This window comes from Bombus huntii, chromosome 13 (genome assembly GCF_024542735.1).
Source record: "Bombus huntii isolate Logan2020A chromosome 13, iyBomHunt1.1, whole genome shotgun sequence".
Lineage (NCBI taxonomy): Eukaryota > Metazoa > Arthropoda > Insecta > Hymenoptera > Apidae > Bombus > Bombus huntii.
This window is the reverse complement of record NC_066250.1, coordinates 11,456,035-11,474,029: the sequence shown is the minus strand read 5'-3', so window position 1 is coordinate 11,474,029 and position 17,995 is coordinate 11,456,035. Positions and strand designations below refer to the sequence as shown.

General features: G+C 43.3%; 2 protein-coding genes across 2 annotated transcripts; both read right to left on the bottom strand.

Moving 5' to 3' along the window:
- Window positions 1-3,167: 3,167 nt before the first annotated feature.
- On the bottom strand, window positions 3,168-3,611 carry LOC126872631 (uncharacterized). Its single transcript, XM_050632733.1, has one exon. The coding sequence runs from the start codon at window positions 3,609-3,611 to the stop codon at window positions 3,168-3,170; it is 444 nt and encodes a 147-aa protein (XP_050488690.1).
- A 2,741-nt stretch (window positions 3,612-6,352) lies between these two features.
- LOC126872630 (uncharacterized) lies at window positions 6,353-8,077 on the bottom strand. The gene has a single exon (XM_050632732.1). The coding sequence runs from the start codon at window positions 8,075-8,077 to the stop codon at window positions 6,353-6,355; it is 1,725 nt and encodes a 574-aa protein (XP_050488689.1).
- Between the last annotated feature and the right edge of the window lie 9,918 nt (window positions 8,078-17,995).

The window sequence follows — 17,995 nt, the reverse complement described above, 5'->3', positions numbered from 1 at the left end:
AAATATTTCATCTCTATTATCATTCAAATAGCTTGGAATGCTTTAAACGAATATTGTAATATAACTTCCAAGTCGTTTCTTGCAAATTAATATACAGGCTCAATTAATAAAATTTACCACTTTGAAATAATTCACTTTCTGTTGATTTATTCAGAAAATATTTGAAATACAATTTATTGCATTCGAACAAACTGATCAAAAGTATATATTCTGATCTTTTTATGAACTAAATTTTCTGTAATATCAATGTGACCATGAGTTTTTTAAATGATACCGCATATTTTTCTAGTGCTCTGTTGTATCCGCCAAAAACACGAATTCAACGACCTATAACGATTGAAAAACGGGGAATCTTTCATCGATGTTATGTGATATGTAAACGTGTGTGATTGGGGGTGTGCATTATTAGCGGTATGTGTTCCAAATCTTCAGTGGCATGTATGAAATAGCAAGTAAGTGAAGATAGAGCATATAAAATTTAGAAGCAGTAGAATTTCGAGCGTAAATTAGCAAGTTAAGGGCAATTATGCGTTTTTCCATTAATATACCATGGCAACACTATAATTTTAACAGGTTAGGGACCCAGAATTCAACTATAGACCGTACGTGTGAATTTTTGGAAAGAATAAAGGAAGTTAATGGAACGGTAAGATGGCTCTATTTGGATATCAAGAAATCGAAAAGCTTTCATAGATTTCAAGATTCTAATTACGAATCGTGGAAGTTGCAAATCAAAAATTTGTAACCATATGTTTTCGGAAAATAAAATATAAGCAATGGAAGCCTTAAAATTGAAATTAATAGAATAAACAGCAAGCTAAAACGAACGATGAATCAGGAAACTAGTAAAGACACTACATTCTTCGTGAAAGATAAAACATGTCGTAACGAAGAATTTCATTAGCGAGAGAGCCCTATTTTACGTAACCTTGTCACGTAATTTTTAGGGTTGGTTGGTGAAAATAAAATATAGTTGAGTCGTAACACAACAATTAACTTTGTTTTAATCAACCTTTATTGTGAATTCACCAATCACAATGTAACACGCACTGAATTAACATAAATCACAATTCACTTCAACCACGTTATGTAACACTTAGTTACAACAATACATTAAGTACGCGACTTATAAGGGTAGAGACCGATATAGATATGTTGACTATTCTAAGGATACAGAATAAGTGAAGTTTTACTGACGATACTGTGTCTGAGGAAAGCTAGGGGTGGGTGTGTCTAAGGACACGGGACGAAATTTAGCGACAGGAAATACTCGCTTGGTCCGAAGGACCTTAACTATAAAAATGCCAAGGCCCCTGGTGGGCACTTAAGACTATTGAGGGTGCGCACCAAGGATATGCAGACATCTGGGTGCCATCCTGTCGGTGGTGTGTGGCCTGGTCTCTGATGTGAATTGACGTTACAACCTCAATGTAATTCGTTTTCAAACGACTTGTTGGAAATGCAACAAGCCAGGACTACGATTGTATAAACAAGTCTCTGCGAAAGTATACGAAACATAAGTATTCTCTGATTGCGTTGATTTTCAGCTATATTGTGAATATTTTGTGTATATTTTGAACAGCATTCCTCTGTATATGTAAGGGGTGGACTCGCTTGGTTTATTTCTTCTATTTCGTCTTAAACGTTTGCCCGCTACTGTATGCATACATATGCCTTATATCGCATTTTTGAATATTTAACGATTTAACGACGACAGTTAAATTTTCGTATGGGATTAGTTCAGTTATAGATCAATTAAAAATATATTCACCAACATATATTTGCTCGTACAACGTAATAAAGCATTTCGGATCAAGCCGTTGTTGCAAAGGGGCGTGCGATAAAGCGAATTGTGAGGAGTCGTTAGTTGAGAGTCGAGTTGTGAGGAGTTGAGAGTTGAGTCGAGAGTTTCCGAAATATTATGAAATGTTATTAGTTATGAATTGTAAGTTATCCATTTCATTATCTTAGTTATAGCACATTACTGTATTTAGTTCACGTTAAATAACCATCATTTCCTGTTTAATACATTGTAAATAGATCCATCTATCAATAAACTTAACATATAAAATAGAAATCATTGGAAACCCAAATTTCTAGTATTTCTGAATAAATAAAGCCCTATAATAATACCAGTCAAACGTACGCACAAGTTGTAAAAATCTCGCATAACAGTGCATCGCGGAATCACTTAACCGACAATAATAACAATTATCTAGAACATTTATTACAAAAGTTAGCCGCTCCAATGGCAACTATCTTAAATCTCCTAATGGAACTGCTAACGCTACACAAACTAAACAAAACATAACTCATATCATTGTATGGAACTACAACAGGCTGCACGTAAGATTGCCCGAGCTAAAAGAATACGCATCGAGGAACAAAACGGACATTCTTCTTCTTGCAGATACACACGAAACAAATGAGTCATACTTCAAACTACCATATTGCACATACTGTGGCACTCCTCGCCCGAAATAGTACAGCTCACGGAGGAATTGATAATTTTATCAAAAACAATATAGACCACATACATCTGAGGAGCTGAATGACTTCCTTAAAGTGTTTGAAAATAAATGTTTGATAACTGGAGACTCCAATACTAAACATCATTTCTGGGGTTGACAGACAATAAATAACAAAGGCAAATAAAAGTACACCAAAAGATCAGTCCCTTCGACTGGAAGACTCACATTCTGACCGCGAATAATAATAAAATACTCGACATATTGAATATATCCTGCCACGTGTCACTCTCCACATGAATCGTAACGTGAGGCAGAAAAGGAATACGTCGAAACTCGCGAATAGCACAAACCACAACTCTGGGCAAGTGGAATTAAAAACAGAAAATTTGAAGGAAATAAAAGATACGACGCGTACAAATATTCTAATATCACAATAAAACAACAAACATAAAAACATAAAATTATAATATTACTAAACTCAACCTTTTCTTTTTTTTTTTTTTTTTTTTTGTACGTGGAGAAATCCTCATGGACACTCCGCTGTTGCAATAATCGCGTAACAGCAGAGTAGTGTCGGACTCCTACCGACTAAAACTCCACGATGACCATCTTATGCGCGTGACAGGGGTGCTCCAGGAACCTCTTATGAATTAACTTCAGTTGCATCCCCTTCTCGCGTTCTCTTGTTCGAGCCGGCTATTGAGTAGGTGTTAGGGGGAGGTCGTTGCCCCTAGTGCTGTCACTTCTTCTGGTCGTAGTCCGTTGGGGTGGTGGCGGGGCGGCTCTGGGTCGTCTGATTGTCATCCTTCTCCATCGTCTTATCCTGCAGGGGTGAGAGTTTTTCTTTCTTTCCCTTTCCGCTCGCTTCTTCGCGAGCATAACTCGCTCGCAGAAGAGGCGGACGGCCTCGTATTCCTGTGACCCTCTCAACATCGCTTCTACAATCGCTGAGGGGGTCAACGTTTCTCCTATGGCGTGCCGCAGAGTGTAGCGGGGCAGCTCCCACGCCGGACACAGCTCCAGGGTGTGCTGCGCTGTGTCCCTGCCCTCTCCGCATTGGTGGCAGATGTCTGTCGTCTCTCGCCTTATTCTATTCAGGAACTCGCCGAACACGCCGTGTCCGGTAAGTACTTGTGTCATCCTGAATGTGAGTGGAAGGCCGTAGCGGCTCCTCCATGCCTCCCAGTTTGGTAGGACCGCATCCGCGCCTCGGTGTTCGCTTCTCCCGTTGATCAGTTGGGATCGCCACAGATTCCATGTGTCCTCCTCGGCGGTTCCTGTGTCGTTTGGAGCCGCCTGCTCGGTGGGGTCTTCTCCCGGGTGCCATTCTCTCCAGTGGGTGTATCTCTTTTTGAGCGCCAGCGCCCGCAGCTCCCACGGGGGGACGCGGCTAGGGTGGACGCCGACGCGTGAGACACCGCCCGGTATCCCCTAATGATTCTGACGGCGGTCACTCTGTGCAGCCTTCTCAGGAGCAGAATGCTGCGACGGCTTGCCATCAGGTCGTCTGCCCATACTGGGGCCCCGTACATCACTCGTGACCGAACGACGCCCTCGTAAAGTCGGCGCACCGCGTCTCCGGCACCGCCGATGTTCGGTAGTAGGCCGCACAGGGCATTGGCAGCCGCTGACACCTTCGGGATCAGTGAGTCGAAGTGCGGCTCGAACGTCCACTGGCTGTCGATGGTGAGTACCAGATACTTCATCTGTGATCCCACCCGGACGGTTTTACCTGCCATGTTTATGCATAGGCCGGGCGGTGGTGTCCCTCGCCTCTTCCTGTCAAAGAACCAGGTGGCCTCCGACTTCGCAGGGGAGACTCTCAGGCCCAGTTCGTTCACGGCACGGGTCGCACAGGCCGTTCCGATTCCGCCAATGCGCAGTGTCTCGTGCCAGCCACGACCCTCGACCAGGATTAGGGTGTCGTCCGCATAGCATACTATGGCCGCGCCTGGGGGTAGCGGGCATCGTAGTACCTCGTCGTACGCAACGTTCCATAGTATGGGGCCCAGCACCGAGCCCTGAGGGACGCCACGCCCGACGGATCGCTTTTCCTCTCCTTCCTTACTGGATCAATCGGACAAGGTAGCTGGGAACCTCGAAGTGCTCCAGGGCCGTCACTATCCTGTCCCATGGCATGGTGTTGAACGCGTTGACGATGTCCAGGGAAACCGCCAGCGCCACGCCTTTCCGGGAGACCATGTCCTCCGCAATCGCTCGTACGCGTCTGACCGCGTCAATCGTCGAGCGTCCCTTCCGGAAGCCGTACTGGCTTTCGTGCAAACCTGGCACTTGGCCCGCTATGTGTCGTTCCAAGCGGGCGGCGACTACCCTCTCGAGTAGTTTGCCGACCTCGTCCAGTAGGCATTCGGCCGGTACGCTGACGGCGAGGTCCTCGGTCGGCCCTCTTTATGGAGCAGGACCAGCCTCGCCGTCCGCGACGCCCGGGGGTAGACTCCCTCCCTCAGGCATCTTGTGAAGAGGTGCCGGAGTCTGGGGGCCATGACCCCCATCACTTCCCCCCAGATCCGGCCAGGGATTCCGTCCGGGCCCGGTGCCACGTTGCGGGCGATCATTCTTCTGGTTGCCTCCCATATCTCCTCCTCTGTGACTTCCCAGTCGTCCCTCCATTCCAGTCGTGTCGTTTCCGGTGGCCGTTCCGCCGCTCTGTTTTCTTGTGGGGGAAAGAGCGTTCCGGTGATCCGCGTCAGCAGAGCAGGTTCCATTTCCGCCGTTGTCAGGGGGCCCTTCGCGCGTAGTTTCTGTGTCACCGTCCTGCATGGCCTCCCCCATGGGTCCGACTCGACTGTTTCGACCAGTTCGGACCAGGCACGGTCCTCCGCTTTTTTTATTTCCCTTTGTAGCGAGCGCCGTAGCGCGCGGTGCGTCCGGTGGCGCAAGGAGACTTCTTCGTAGCGTCGTCGCCAGCGGCGGGCCCTTAGGTACTGTCTTCGGACCCGGACACATCTCGTCCTCAGTTCCGCGATATCGGGGTTCCACCAGTAAACTGCTCTGCTTCGCACCGTGCCCGGTGTGGCCCGTGGCATGGATGCGTCGCAGATTGCTGTCATGGCTTGGCGGAGGTTCTCGGCCTCCTCTTCCACGTCTGCTTCGGTCGTCGTTGTCGAGGCCTCCCAGCTGCAAGCTGTTGCTATAGCTTCCGCCCGGAGTAGATCTCTATTCCTCTCTTTTATTTTCCATCTAGGTCTCCCCCTCGGCGGGCCGCGCCCGTCGTTTGTCGTCGGCATTCCAGGTCCAGGTGCGTCCACCTCCATGAATATGTAGAGGTGGTCCGACTGCGTCTCGACCCCTTCGGCCACTCTCCAGCCTGAGATCCGCCTGAATGCCTCGGGGGAGGCCCATGGTATGTCAACAATGGAGCTCCCTCTGCACGTCACGCAGGTACTGGTCGAGCCCCTGTTCACTAACAGAAGTCCAAGTCCCGCGGCCCAGTTTGATAGCGTGCGGCCGCGCGCGTTGGTCCTGGCGTTCCCCCATTCCGTGGAGTGCGCGTTGAAGTCTCCCAGGACGAGCACTTGTCGGGGGAGTCGTCGCCTGACGCAGTCGCCAACTCCGTCTAGGAATTCTTCGAACGCTGCCCGTCCGCTGTTAGGTGACACGTACACCCCCACCACCATCATCCCTGCCCACTCGACCGCGTCGTACCCGTTGCCGCGTCCCAGCGGGGCTCCGTGGGCAAACGGTCCATGTCCAGGTGACGGCAACCATTCCGTCCGTGTCTCCGACCCACTCCGGGGCATCCAGAACTCTGTATGGTTCCGCCACCACCGCTAGGGCGACCGTGCTCTCCCGGATAGTTTGGTGGAGCAGGTCTTGTGCTCGCCTTGACCTTCCCAGGTTAGTCTGGAGGATGCGCATTCTCAGTTCCTTGGTGTCCTTTCCTTGTTTGTGGCTTCCTCCGTGCCTACCTCCTTGTTCGCGGGCTTAGGGTCGCTTTGCGACGGGGAGCCTTTCTCGCTGCCTCTTGCAGCCGTGGATCCGCGGGCGGCTCCTTTCGTTCCTTTCTTCGAGGGGGCGCAGGCCGGTCCCCCCATCCTGTGCACCGACGGTGCTCCAAGCGCCTCGCAGAGCAGACATTTCTGGCTCGCAGTAGTGCATGCTCTCGCCTGGTACCCTGGTTCGCCGCATCTGAAGCACAGGTGCCCCTTGTCTTCCTTGGCGGTGCAGGTCTTCCCCGTGTGTCCTCTCCCAAGGCACCTGTAGCACTGTAACGGTCTCCGTTCGACGGCTTCGACCTTTGCCGTCGACCAGCCTATGGCGACCTTTCCAGCCTGGGCCAGTTTCCTCACTGCACTGGCAGGGCCTCGTATACATACGGTGCCAAGTCCGTTCCGGGCGGAGCGGATTTCTCCCAGCCGGATGTCCTCCGGCTTGCAGCCGCTCTCCCTCGCCAGGGTGTTCTGGATTTCCGCCTTGGTGGCCGCTGTGTCTATCAGGGACACCCTTGCCTCCGCGGCTCGGAAGGGGGTCGCCACGCGGACCTCGTTCGGGTCCAGAGCCCGCGTCAGCTGTGCTGCGAGCGCTGCGGCCTTCTCCCTTCCCTGGTCCTCAGGGACCTCTAAGATGACACCGATGCCGAGCTCGGTCAGGGAGACACTGTCCTTGGCCGCAGCCAACACCTCCGCGTAGGATTGGCTCGATTTGTCCGTCAGGGTGGTTGTTACCGCTGACGTTCGCGGTGCGCGCGGGAGGGGCCCCCTGCCTCCCCCTCTTCGTGCGTTCTCCAATCCACTCTCCGGAGTTTTCCTCTGGCTCTCCGCCCCTGTCTCGGGGATCAGCTTCGCCGGCTGCTTCTTCCCTGCCTCCTTCTTCTTTCCTCTTCTTTTCCTTCCGACGGTCTGCCATTCGGTGACAGCCGTTCGGCCTCCCTTGGGCGCTGGGGCGCTTGGGGCTCCAGGCTCCATCCCTCTCGTGTTCGCGGCAGGGGCGACCTCCTTTCCTTCTCCTTTTTCTGTTCCCTGCAGTTGTTCCTCCAGTCGGTGCAGCAAGGATCTCATCTCCTCTACAAGGTGCTCGACTGCAGCGAGACGCGCCCTGTAGCTGCTCTCATCCGCGGTGGGGCGCGAGGCAGGCTCTTTTCGGAGTGCCTCTACCGCCGCCTCCAGTGTTGCTATGCGTCCTTGCGCTATAGCGAGTGCGTCGGTGACAGGGTCCGTTCTCCTCACTATCTCTGTCACGCCCGCGGTGATGGTTCTCGCCGCCTCCTTCAGGGTTTTCCCCTGCGTGCCCTTGTGGCCGCGGGGTGCCTCGGCAGCCTTGGCCACCTCGGCGGCCCGGCGAATCAGTTCGGCTCCTATGTCCGCCGTTGTGGCTGTTCTCATTTCTTCAGCCGGGTCCGCGGGGAGTTCGGGGGATTCGTTGGCCTTCTTTCTCTTCGCTCGGGGTGCTTCTCTGGCGGGGGTTTCCTCCTCCTCTGTTGTTTCCTCAGTCCATATTCCTTCCTTGTCCAGCGTGAAGCGGGAGGGTCCCTCCTTTGGCGGCATCGCCTTCGTCATACTCCTGGTGCTAACGTGCGGCGTCTCCGCAGCCAGTTCCGTTTCCCTCCGTCCCCTAGCGTTTTCCTCTATCTCCTTCTCTTTCGCCATGGTTGCGTCCGTTTCCCCGTTGGGCGGGAAATGTCGCTCGGTCAGCACTTGCCACTCTGCCAGTCGCTGTCACTTTCAAGTGGCCCGCGCAACGCACTTCGGCTCACGCGCCAATATGGCTGCGTCTGGGTAGTTCCTCGAGTAGCCCGTGTAGCGGCGCTGTTGTCACGCGTCCTAATATGGCTACTCCACCGTCCTAACCTCACACTTGGTTGGTTTCGCTTTAACTCCTCCTTGTCCAAGCCGGACTTCTCGTATCCACACCCGTTTTGCGCTCACAGGCACTAGTCCTCCACTCTGGTTACCTCCCTTGCCCAGGCTCTCCAATTTTCCGGAGATTTCGATTACGCTCGCAGCTCCGTCCTCTCTACGTCTGCCTCCCATGTATCCCCACCACTCACCTCCATTCCGTATTACTAAACTTAACCTAATACTATCGAAATTGAAATAAGGAACGATGAGACGTAAAACGATGAAAACGCAATCTTAGATCAAAGATAGTACGACACATCATTAGCAGAAATTAAAATTGCAAGAAGAATGCAATAGCAAGGACTTCAAAAGGTGAAAAATTCAAAAACATTTCCACGAAAATCTCATCAGTGAAGGAAAAAACCCAAACACTTTTGGAAGGACACCAGCAAAAATGAAGATTGCAGCGTTCGCAAAAATAATTATGTTTTTCGAGCATTCGCAGAAAGACGTGATCGCGAGAAAGCACGTCAACGGGCAAATTCCCGTTACGATTAGATAATCGACGCCACGAAATGATCGATCCCCTGATTTCTATTACGATAATAGGGGTGGTTCAATTGAAGTTACACTGAATTAACAGGTATAAATTAATGTTTATTCCAACAACTTTGTAAAGAAAATAATTACACTGATGTGTATGTACAAGTTACGTAAGTGATTGTTTTAAGGATAGAAGCCCGGTAATGACATGTTGACTGTTCTAACGATAAAGAATACGTGAGGTAAAGTAACGATGCTGTGTCGGAAGACAGCTAGTCGTGGGTGGCTCTAATCTACAAGAAAGATCTGATTTGTCAAGGGCAAGGTTTCATTGGGAGAGTGCGGGAAAGACTTCGCTGTCAATTGGTTAATTTTCTAGCTTGGTTGGTGAGGAACGGTGCTAACCGCCCCCGAGAGAGAGTTGCTAGTGGGAAGCATCATACGCGAAAAAACTAACTTTGCTGTAGTAACAATAAGCTTTAGAAACGATTCAGTAAAGAGATGTTTGTTCGATCTGAAGGACCTTAACTAGCAAATTCCTGAGATTTATGATGGGTCCTTAAGACTATTGAGGGTACGTAGTAAGGATGTGCGGACATCTGGTTGCCTGCCTGCCCGCGGCTTGTGGCCTGGTCTACGTAAAGCGTCGCCAAACGTAACAAATTACGTGTCGAAATACCGCATATTCATAAACTTGGAGTTAGATTTGCGAATTGTCAGAGTACAGTTGTCTGAACAATATAATTTTGTTGAGAAGCGTGTCATATTGTGATTTGTCTGTTTTGCCAATTTTAGCAACTCCGTTCTGTTTGTTCGAATTGTTCCAAAAACCGTAATTTTTTGCTAACATCAGTGGCTATCGACATGCTTGTAAAGAAATTTTCCGCGATTAAATTTCATCCACGCCCTGTACACTAATGTGCTATTAATTTTACAGTGACAAACTCTCCAAACGAAAATGAAGGTTTTCTCCCTATCTTTTCCCAAATATGGAAAGCTGTTTATGATATATTTGCTATTTACATCGGATGGCAACTACTACTTAGTTAGTTATTAAGCAACTAGTTCGATACCAAATTTGTCAGGTTTACTGGGCATTTACCGAATAAATTTACACCTTGCTTTTGCCAAAAACAATCGTTCATCAACAGTAATATATGATCCTGGTTTATAATATTTTTGACTGTGCTTAATAGTTAAGTCGATTAATAACTCATAACCATTGAATTCTTCGTGATTTTATTAGTATAGAACATGTTATTAAATATCGTCGATATTTCACATCTCACTGGTTCGTGACAGTTGTAAAATTTTTCATGTTCACATACTTGTGTCACTACTACGCGGCCAATCTAGTCTAGCACACAAAATTATACACATCTCAATAATAGCTTACTCTTCTCCGCCCAATCAGACGAGTTAGTACACGTAAACAAAACTATTATTCAATTATTATTATTTCAATTATAGCCCGCTTTCCTCACACACTTTAATTTAAGAATTGTTCTCAAGCAAGCAAGAATTCTGGTGCTTTATTTTGCTATAAACTGGATGATAATTATACCTGTATATACCAACATAAACATGCATCAATATACCTGCTTATACCAATCTACAGTTGTAAATGAGGTACAAATTATTTTCTCTTTCCTCGAATTATTTAAAAACGTCTGTTGGAATACAACGATATTACACACATAGACACATATAATCTTATACAGACACCTACACGGGCATTTGAGCAGGACACTTACACAGGTCATACTCACTGCTATATAGAGAGTGAGATTCAAAATCTTCTAAGGGACCATGGGTCACTACGTACAGTCAGTCTGAGAGTAACTGGCCAACTGTCAACAATCCATAAATTCTTTACCTGTACACTTTGTTAATTATACCATATCACTCACTTATATTTTAAATACATTTGGTTCTGTAATTCTGTTTAATAAATATCACCTAATATTATTTCAACATAAACATCGTGTCTTCCACAGATTATTTATCTTAACTTTAAGATTAAATTCTAACAACGTCATTAATCAAAAAAATCTTTTAACGTGCATCATAAATATACATATGTTCTCAATTCATACATATAATTAAATGTACCATGTAGGTAGATGAAGTTGAGCAAAGTGCAACATTTATTATCTCACAGCTAATAAGCTGTTCCGTATACTTCCTTAAAGTATTCTATGTCACTGCGCTACGCCAGAAAAATTATTGAAAATTCTCAACGCGAGAATTGATTGTAATTTTAATAAATAAATAAATAAATAGCCGTCGAGGATAGCCTCCGATGTGGAGATCGACCAATCAGCAGCAGCGCCAATTTCCCTTACTTTCGGAACGAAGGCTATCCTCGAGTCATAAGTCATAAGTCATAAGTCATAAGTCATAAATAATATACATTGTCTGACGTTAATGCAGGAAGAAGAATATAGAATGATCTACAAAGGAGAATAATTTATGGCATATTTGCAAGTATAAGTTGACATAAGCATTTATAATTTTGTAACATAATTACTATGCAGTCTGTAAATGATAAAACAGAGTACGAAAGTTATTTACCGGATAAAAGCATTTTTTAATCTTTTTGTTAAATTGTAAAAAGCTGACTAGACACCGCTTTTGATGACTTTTAGATATGTTGGAAAGCTCAACATTTCGAATAACTTTTTTCTATACATATAAGAGGTAGAGTCGCTTAATAGCCGCGATATTCGTGAAGAACAACCTTCCCTACTGTAGTGAACTCCGCCGAAAGCCTGTGCCAGCGTATGTGCCGGCATTGGTTTTCAAATCTCTACAATGGATACTTTAAGGAAGTATACGGAACAGCTTATTAGCTGTGAGATAATAAATGTTGCACTTTGCTCAACTTCATCTACCTACATGGTACATTTATGTATATGTATGAATTGAGAACATATGTATATTTATGATGCACGTTAAAAGATTTTTTTGATTAATGACGTTGTTAGAATTTAATCTTAAAGTTAAGATAAATAATCTGTGGAAGACACGATGTTTATGTTGAAATAATATTAGGTGATATTTATTAAACAGAATTACAGAACCAAATGTATTTAAAATATAAGTGAGTGATATGGTATAATTAACAAAGTGTACAGGTAAAGAATTTATGGATTGTTGACAGTTGGCCAGTTACTCTCAGACTGACTGTACGTAGTGACCCATGGTCCCTTAGAAGATTTTGAATCTCACTCTCTATATAGCAGTGAGTATGACCTGTGTAAGTGTCCTGCTCAAATGCCCGTGTAGGTGTCTGTATAAGATTATATGTGTCTATGTGTGTAATATCGTTGTATTCCAACAGACGTTTTTAAATAATTCGAGGAAAGAGAAAATAATTTGTACCTCATTTACAACTGTAGATTGGTATAAGCAGGTATATTGATGCATGTTTATGTTGGTATATACAGGTATAATTATCATCCAGTTTATAGCAAAATAAAGCACCAGAATTCTTGCTTGCTTGAGAACAATTCTTAAATTAAAGTGTGTGAGGAAAGCGGGCTATAATTGAAATAATAATAATTGAATAATAGTTTTGTTTACGTGTACTAACTCGTCTGATTGGGCGGAGAAGAGTAAGCTATTATTGAGATGTGTATAATTTTGTGTGCTAGACTAGATTGGCCGCGTAGTAGTGACACAAGTATGTGAACATGAAAAATTTTACAACTGTCACGAACCAGTGAGATGTGAAATATCGACGATATTTAATAACATGTTCTATACTAATAAAATCACGAAGAATTCAATGGTTATGAGTTATTAATCGACTTAACTATTAAGCACAGTCAAAAATATTATAAACCAGGATCATATATTACTGTTGATGAACGATTGTTTTTGGCAAAAGCAAGGTGTAAATTTATTCGGTAAATGCCCAGTAAACCTGACAAATTTGGTATCGAACTAGTTGCTTAATAACTAACTAAGTAGTAGTTGCCATCCGATGTAAATAGCAAATATATCATAAACAGCTTTCCATATTTGGGAAAAGATAGGGAGAAAACCTTCATTTTCGTTTGGAGAGTTTGTCACTGTAAAATTAGTAGCACATTAGTGTACAGGGCGTGGATGAAATTTAATCGCGGAAAATTTCTTTACAAGCATGTCGATAGCCACTGATGTTAGCAAAAAATTACGGTTTTTGGTACAATTCGAACAAACAGAACGGAGTTGCTAAAATTGGCAAAACAGACAAATCACAATATGACACGCTTCTCAACAAAATTATATTGTTCAGACAACTGTACTCTGACAATTCGCAAATCTAAACCAAATAAAATAGCACAGATTTTTGGTAGAAATACAAGAAAAAATAATGTTCATGTACCGGAGACTATTAGACTATATAATAGTATCAAATTCAGTGTAGGAATGTAGGAAGAAAAACTTTCGGGGCAAGCATTTTCACTTCAGTCGAGAGAAAAACTTACCACCGAATATGAAAAAGAGTAATAGCTACGCAAAGGAGAACCAGCAAAACCAGTAAAAAATACAAGTACCGGTTCACGCGAACAGAAAATATGCATGATAAAATATGTGAAAAACAGTGAGACTAACAATATTATATAGACTAACAGTGAGACTATAATTTGTAAAAAGTGCGGCGAAAGAAAATGAAATATACATTATTTCTTTCTGAATGAAAGGAACTATATTTTTTACTGTCAAATTAAGTATTATATTCATTCTATACTAGGAAATATAGTTGCTTTAAAGACCGGTCATTTGACCGGCCACGGTTGGAATATGTACACGTGGAGTGTATCAATGTTATATAAGTTTGAAAGCTATATAATTCTAACATAGATTCCTTACAAAGAGAATCTGGAAATTTGCAATGTAAATAATTATCAATCGTTCAATTATTGCAGTTCGCGAGATACAAATATTCTTGCGATTTACTATATTTGGATATTCTTCGTGCAATTATCAACGTGGACGGACGTCAAAGTGAAACCACGCGAGTTTGGCATTTCTATATATACAGAACGAACTGTCAACGCGAGTATCTTGAACTAGTTCGATTATTTGCTTACGCTGCTGGAATAAGAAGCACGGAAGGGTCTTTTTCGCGCGGTAAGTGCCACTTGGAACCGATACGAACAGGCATGAAACGGGCTGTCTCAGGAGAAGTATTCTTGCATTATTATAAAGAAATAGATATAGTAATTTAATAAAATATCTCATACACCATGGTCCTGATCATTAATGTGAGTGATTGTATATTGTTGGGTTTTAAATGGTTACGATTCTGAAATGTTAGAAAGAACATTTAAGTGCCGGCCGGTTCAGCTAGCAGGGCCGGTCCGCAGTTCACATGTGGTAGAATTCATTTGGTAGAAGTCGGAAGTTGTAGATTTTTTCAATACTGTACCTTCACACTTTTTAATGTGAGATGTTCCGAAGAATCCATATACTTGTGTAAAAGAAATACTGTGCATAGTTTCATTTAAAAAACCAAAGTATTATTTTAAACATTTCTCAATACTCAATACTTTTGTGGATAGTATGATTTCTTGCTGTCCAGAGCAGACGTGTAATTCTTTGCGTATGTCATCGTTTCTGACGTAGCAGGGTGAATCTATTATCTCACGTAGTATTTGGCTCGTTCACCTACCATCTTTTGCACGTGCGATTTGGCTGCCATTTCCTAGAGTTAAATACCGTAGGTCTAAATTGATTTCATTATACTTTCATAGATGAGCATTTTGTTATGTGGCGGAGGAAAAGAGAGTTGTGCGTTTCGTCCCGGGACTACCGGTGGACTCGTCAATAAGGCTATGCCCGGTAGTCCCTGCCTTAGACGTAGAGGGAGTCTCGCTAGGTACGGTATTTATATCAATGGCTCGTATATTCGACCGCTAGCGAGTTAGACGGACTCGTTGTCGTCGTAGCCCTCTAGTGTTGGCGGTTGGTACCAGCGGATCGCCCGGGAGGTGTTGCGCCGCGTTGATGCCTCGACCTGTCGGCGTCCTGTTGATACTGATCCGCCACAGTTATTTATTGTGGAGCTTGGATTCTCAGCATTTGAGCGAGTTCGTCGATTTCTAACTTGTTTGATGTTTTATTTTTTGCTTAATATATTGATGCAAAGTGAGTTTGTTGTCAAAGCGAAGTGAAGAATAACGACATTTTGTTGAATTTGTTTGTGGTGCTGTGTTACGATTTAATTTCAGACTGCCTGTTTGCAGAGGTACCTTCCAAATATTTTCCAACATTTATTTTGACTTTACTTTGACTTTTACTTTGACTTTATTTACTGCCAATTTTATTCGTTAACGTTTGAGTATTTTTGTGGGTGGGTGTGAGTTTGTATAGATTATGTATAATAAACGGACAAGTAACGTTTCCTTCTGACACAGCTGCTTCAATTACGCGAATGTCAGAGGTGGTGCCTTAGATTTTCACATAGAGATATCTGTTGTTTGTGTATTAGTACATACAGTGAGGTGGACAAAAGGAGTTGTATTTTTTCTAGTAGTTTCTGATGTCTAGCACCGTTGATGTCACTCAACATCAACAAAGAGTGGAGTGCAATATTTCTTTCCATCTGGTGCTCGTAGTATTTGTTCGATCATGCGATAGGTTTGTTCAATAGTGATGTGCTATCTTCGGAATCCAAATTCATGACTTTGCGGTTGAATCCCTTGCTGTTGACAATACTACTGTAATATCGTAGAATATATTTGAATTAGAGGTCGGTTGAAAATAGAAACAAACCGTGTACGTCGTCTTTCGTGGTTTGTTTACATCCAAGAGCGCCTAGTAACAGCGACGCGAGAAAGGATAAGCAGCGTCAAAACAGAGGTACGGTTTCATATTTCAAGGAATAGCAATCGAGAGGCCAGAGTATGTGAGCCGAAAAGTGTGTATGTGTGTGAGAGGACGAGAGCAAGAACGAGCACGACCGGGCAGGAGTGTGTTGCGAGAGTCAGAGCTAATTGAGTCGTTGAAGAGTAGAGTCGTTAGAGTTTTCGAGTCGTTGAAGAGTAGAGTCGTTAGAGGTTTCGAGTCGTCGAAGAGTAGAGTCGTGAGAATTGATAGAGTTGTTAGAGAGAGAGAGTGTGTGTGTGTTAGATTCGTTGTGACGAGAGTGATCAAATAACTGTAGAGTTATTTGATATAGATACGAGTATTGCATTTAGTTTCCGTTAAATATCGTTCTCTGTCCAATTTATATTTGTATATTCAATTTAATATTAATAAATTGTAAGTAATCGAAAAAAAAATTTCTATCCTTATTTTTCGATATTACACTACTGATTTTTGTGTATATTTCCTTCTCAACTATTGTTGATAGAATTGACAATAGTGAAAGGACTTTTATTAGTGAAGACATCTTGGAGGTTATCAGCCATAACCCTTCGTTTGTTCTTCCTGTGATCTTTCCCATGTTCCTGTTGGAGTTTTGATTGGCCTTGCAGCTTGTATTGGTCTTGTTCTTTTTTGGTCGCTTTCCATAAGGAGTAATGTGATATTTCGGTGGTATTAAGGTTCAGGATGTATTTTCTAAATTCTTTATTATCGTAATTACGTATTTCCGCTTTTATGTATAGCCGATCGCAATCCTGGAATATCATTCTAAATTAGTATAGTTGTTGGAAGACTGACTATATGAATAGTTGATGATTAATAAATGCTCGATTTTACTTCTTCACGTTACTCAAAGACTGGAATAAAAACAACAACTTGGCTTCGCAAAGATTATTGTTCTTCTAAATTTGGTATTAACTCTTAAATCACTTCTTTTCTTATTCAATTATTCTTATTCAATTATTTCTTATTCAATTTCAAGAAAACTGACTGCCTCTCAACTGAAAAACTGACTAACTCCAAGTTTATACTAAAAACTATCATGGGATAATTGTCATGTGACAATCCATGAATATGCGGAATTTCTATTCCTTTTTTAATATTTATTAAAATTACAATCAATTCTCGCGTTTAGAATTTTCAGTAATTTTTCTGGCATGGCGCAGTAACATGGCTAATTATTTATAATAAGTTATTACTTATTATAGATAAGTATAATTTGTACGTAAGTATTGTACATAAGTAGATGTTACTTAATTTAAATAACTAGTTGAATCTATCGTTTAGGTCTAACGGGTAGTGTCTCTTCAGCCTGCGGATCTGGTCCGTCGTGTCAAGTAGTCCAGTGATTAGGGGGTTTCGGTGTTTGTTGATTCTTTTGCTATATCTGTCGCTATATTTTGCTATTTCCTCTTTGACAGTGGGTATCTTGAGGTCGCGGTGTATTGTTTCGTTGGTGACATACCAAGGTGCATCAATTAGGGATCTTAGCGTTTTCGATTGGAAACGTTGAAGTATTTCAATGTTGGAGTTATAGTTCTGCCCGAGCAGCCGAGCTAAACGGGCGTGTAAAACAGTGCTTCAGAGAAGAATTAGACGACGACCCAACAAGCAATACCACAACTCAATCAACACACATTACAAAACCTCCACCAATATTTGTTGAGGCGCAAATAATAGACTCGCTTATTGATCAACTTAACAACATTGTTGGAAAGGATAACTACACAATAAAACAAACAAAATTAGAACAGGTAAAAATCCAAACAAACACACCAGAAAATTATAGGAAAGTTATAAAAGAATTAAGGGGAAAAAATGCTATATACCACACCTACCAACTCAAAACGGGAAGGAGCTACAAAGTAGTTATCAGAGGACTGCATCCAAAAATTAACACAAAAAAACTATGTGACAAATTAGCAAATATTGGCCACCAAACAAGATATATAAACAATATTACAAGGTACGATACGAAGCAACCACTACCGCTATTCTTAATAGAATTAGAACCTAAAAATAACAACAAGGAAATTTTCGATATTAAAAAAATTTTAAACACATTAATCACAGTCGAGCCACCCAGGCACAAAAAAGACATACCACAATGCATGAGGTGTCAACAATATGGACACACTAAAAATTACTGCAACAGGAATCCCGCGTGTGTCAAATGCGCAGGAAAGCACCTAACAGCGAACTGCCCATACACGGGAAAAATAAATGATGTAAAATGTTACAATTGCGGTGGAAATCACCCAGCTAGTTACAAAGGCTGTTTAGCAAGAAAACAACTTCAAGGTAAACTTTTTCCGCCGCTTCGTA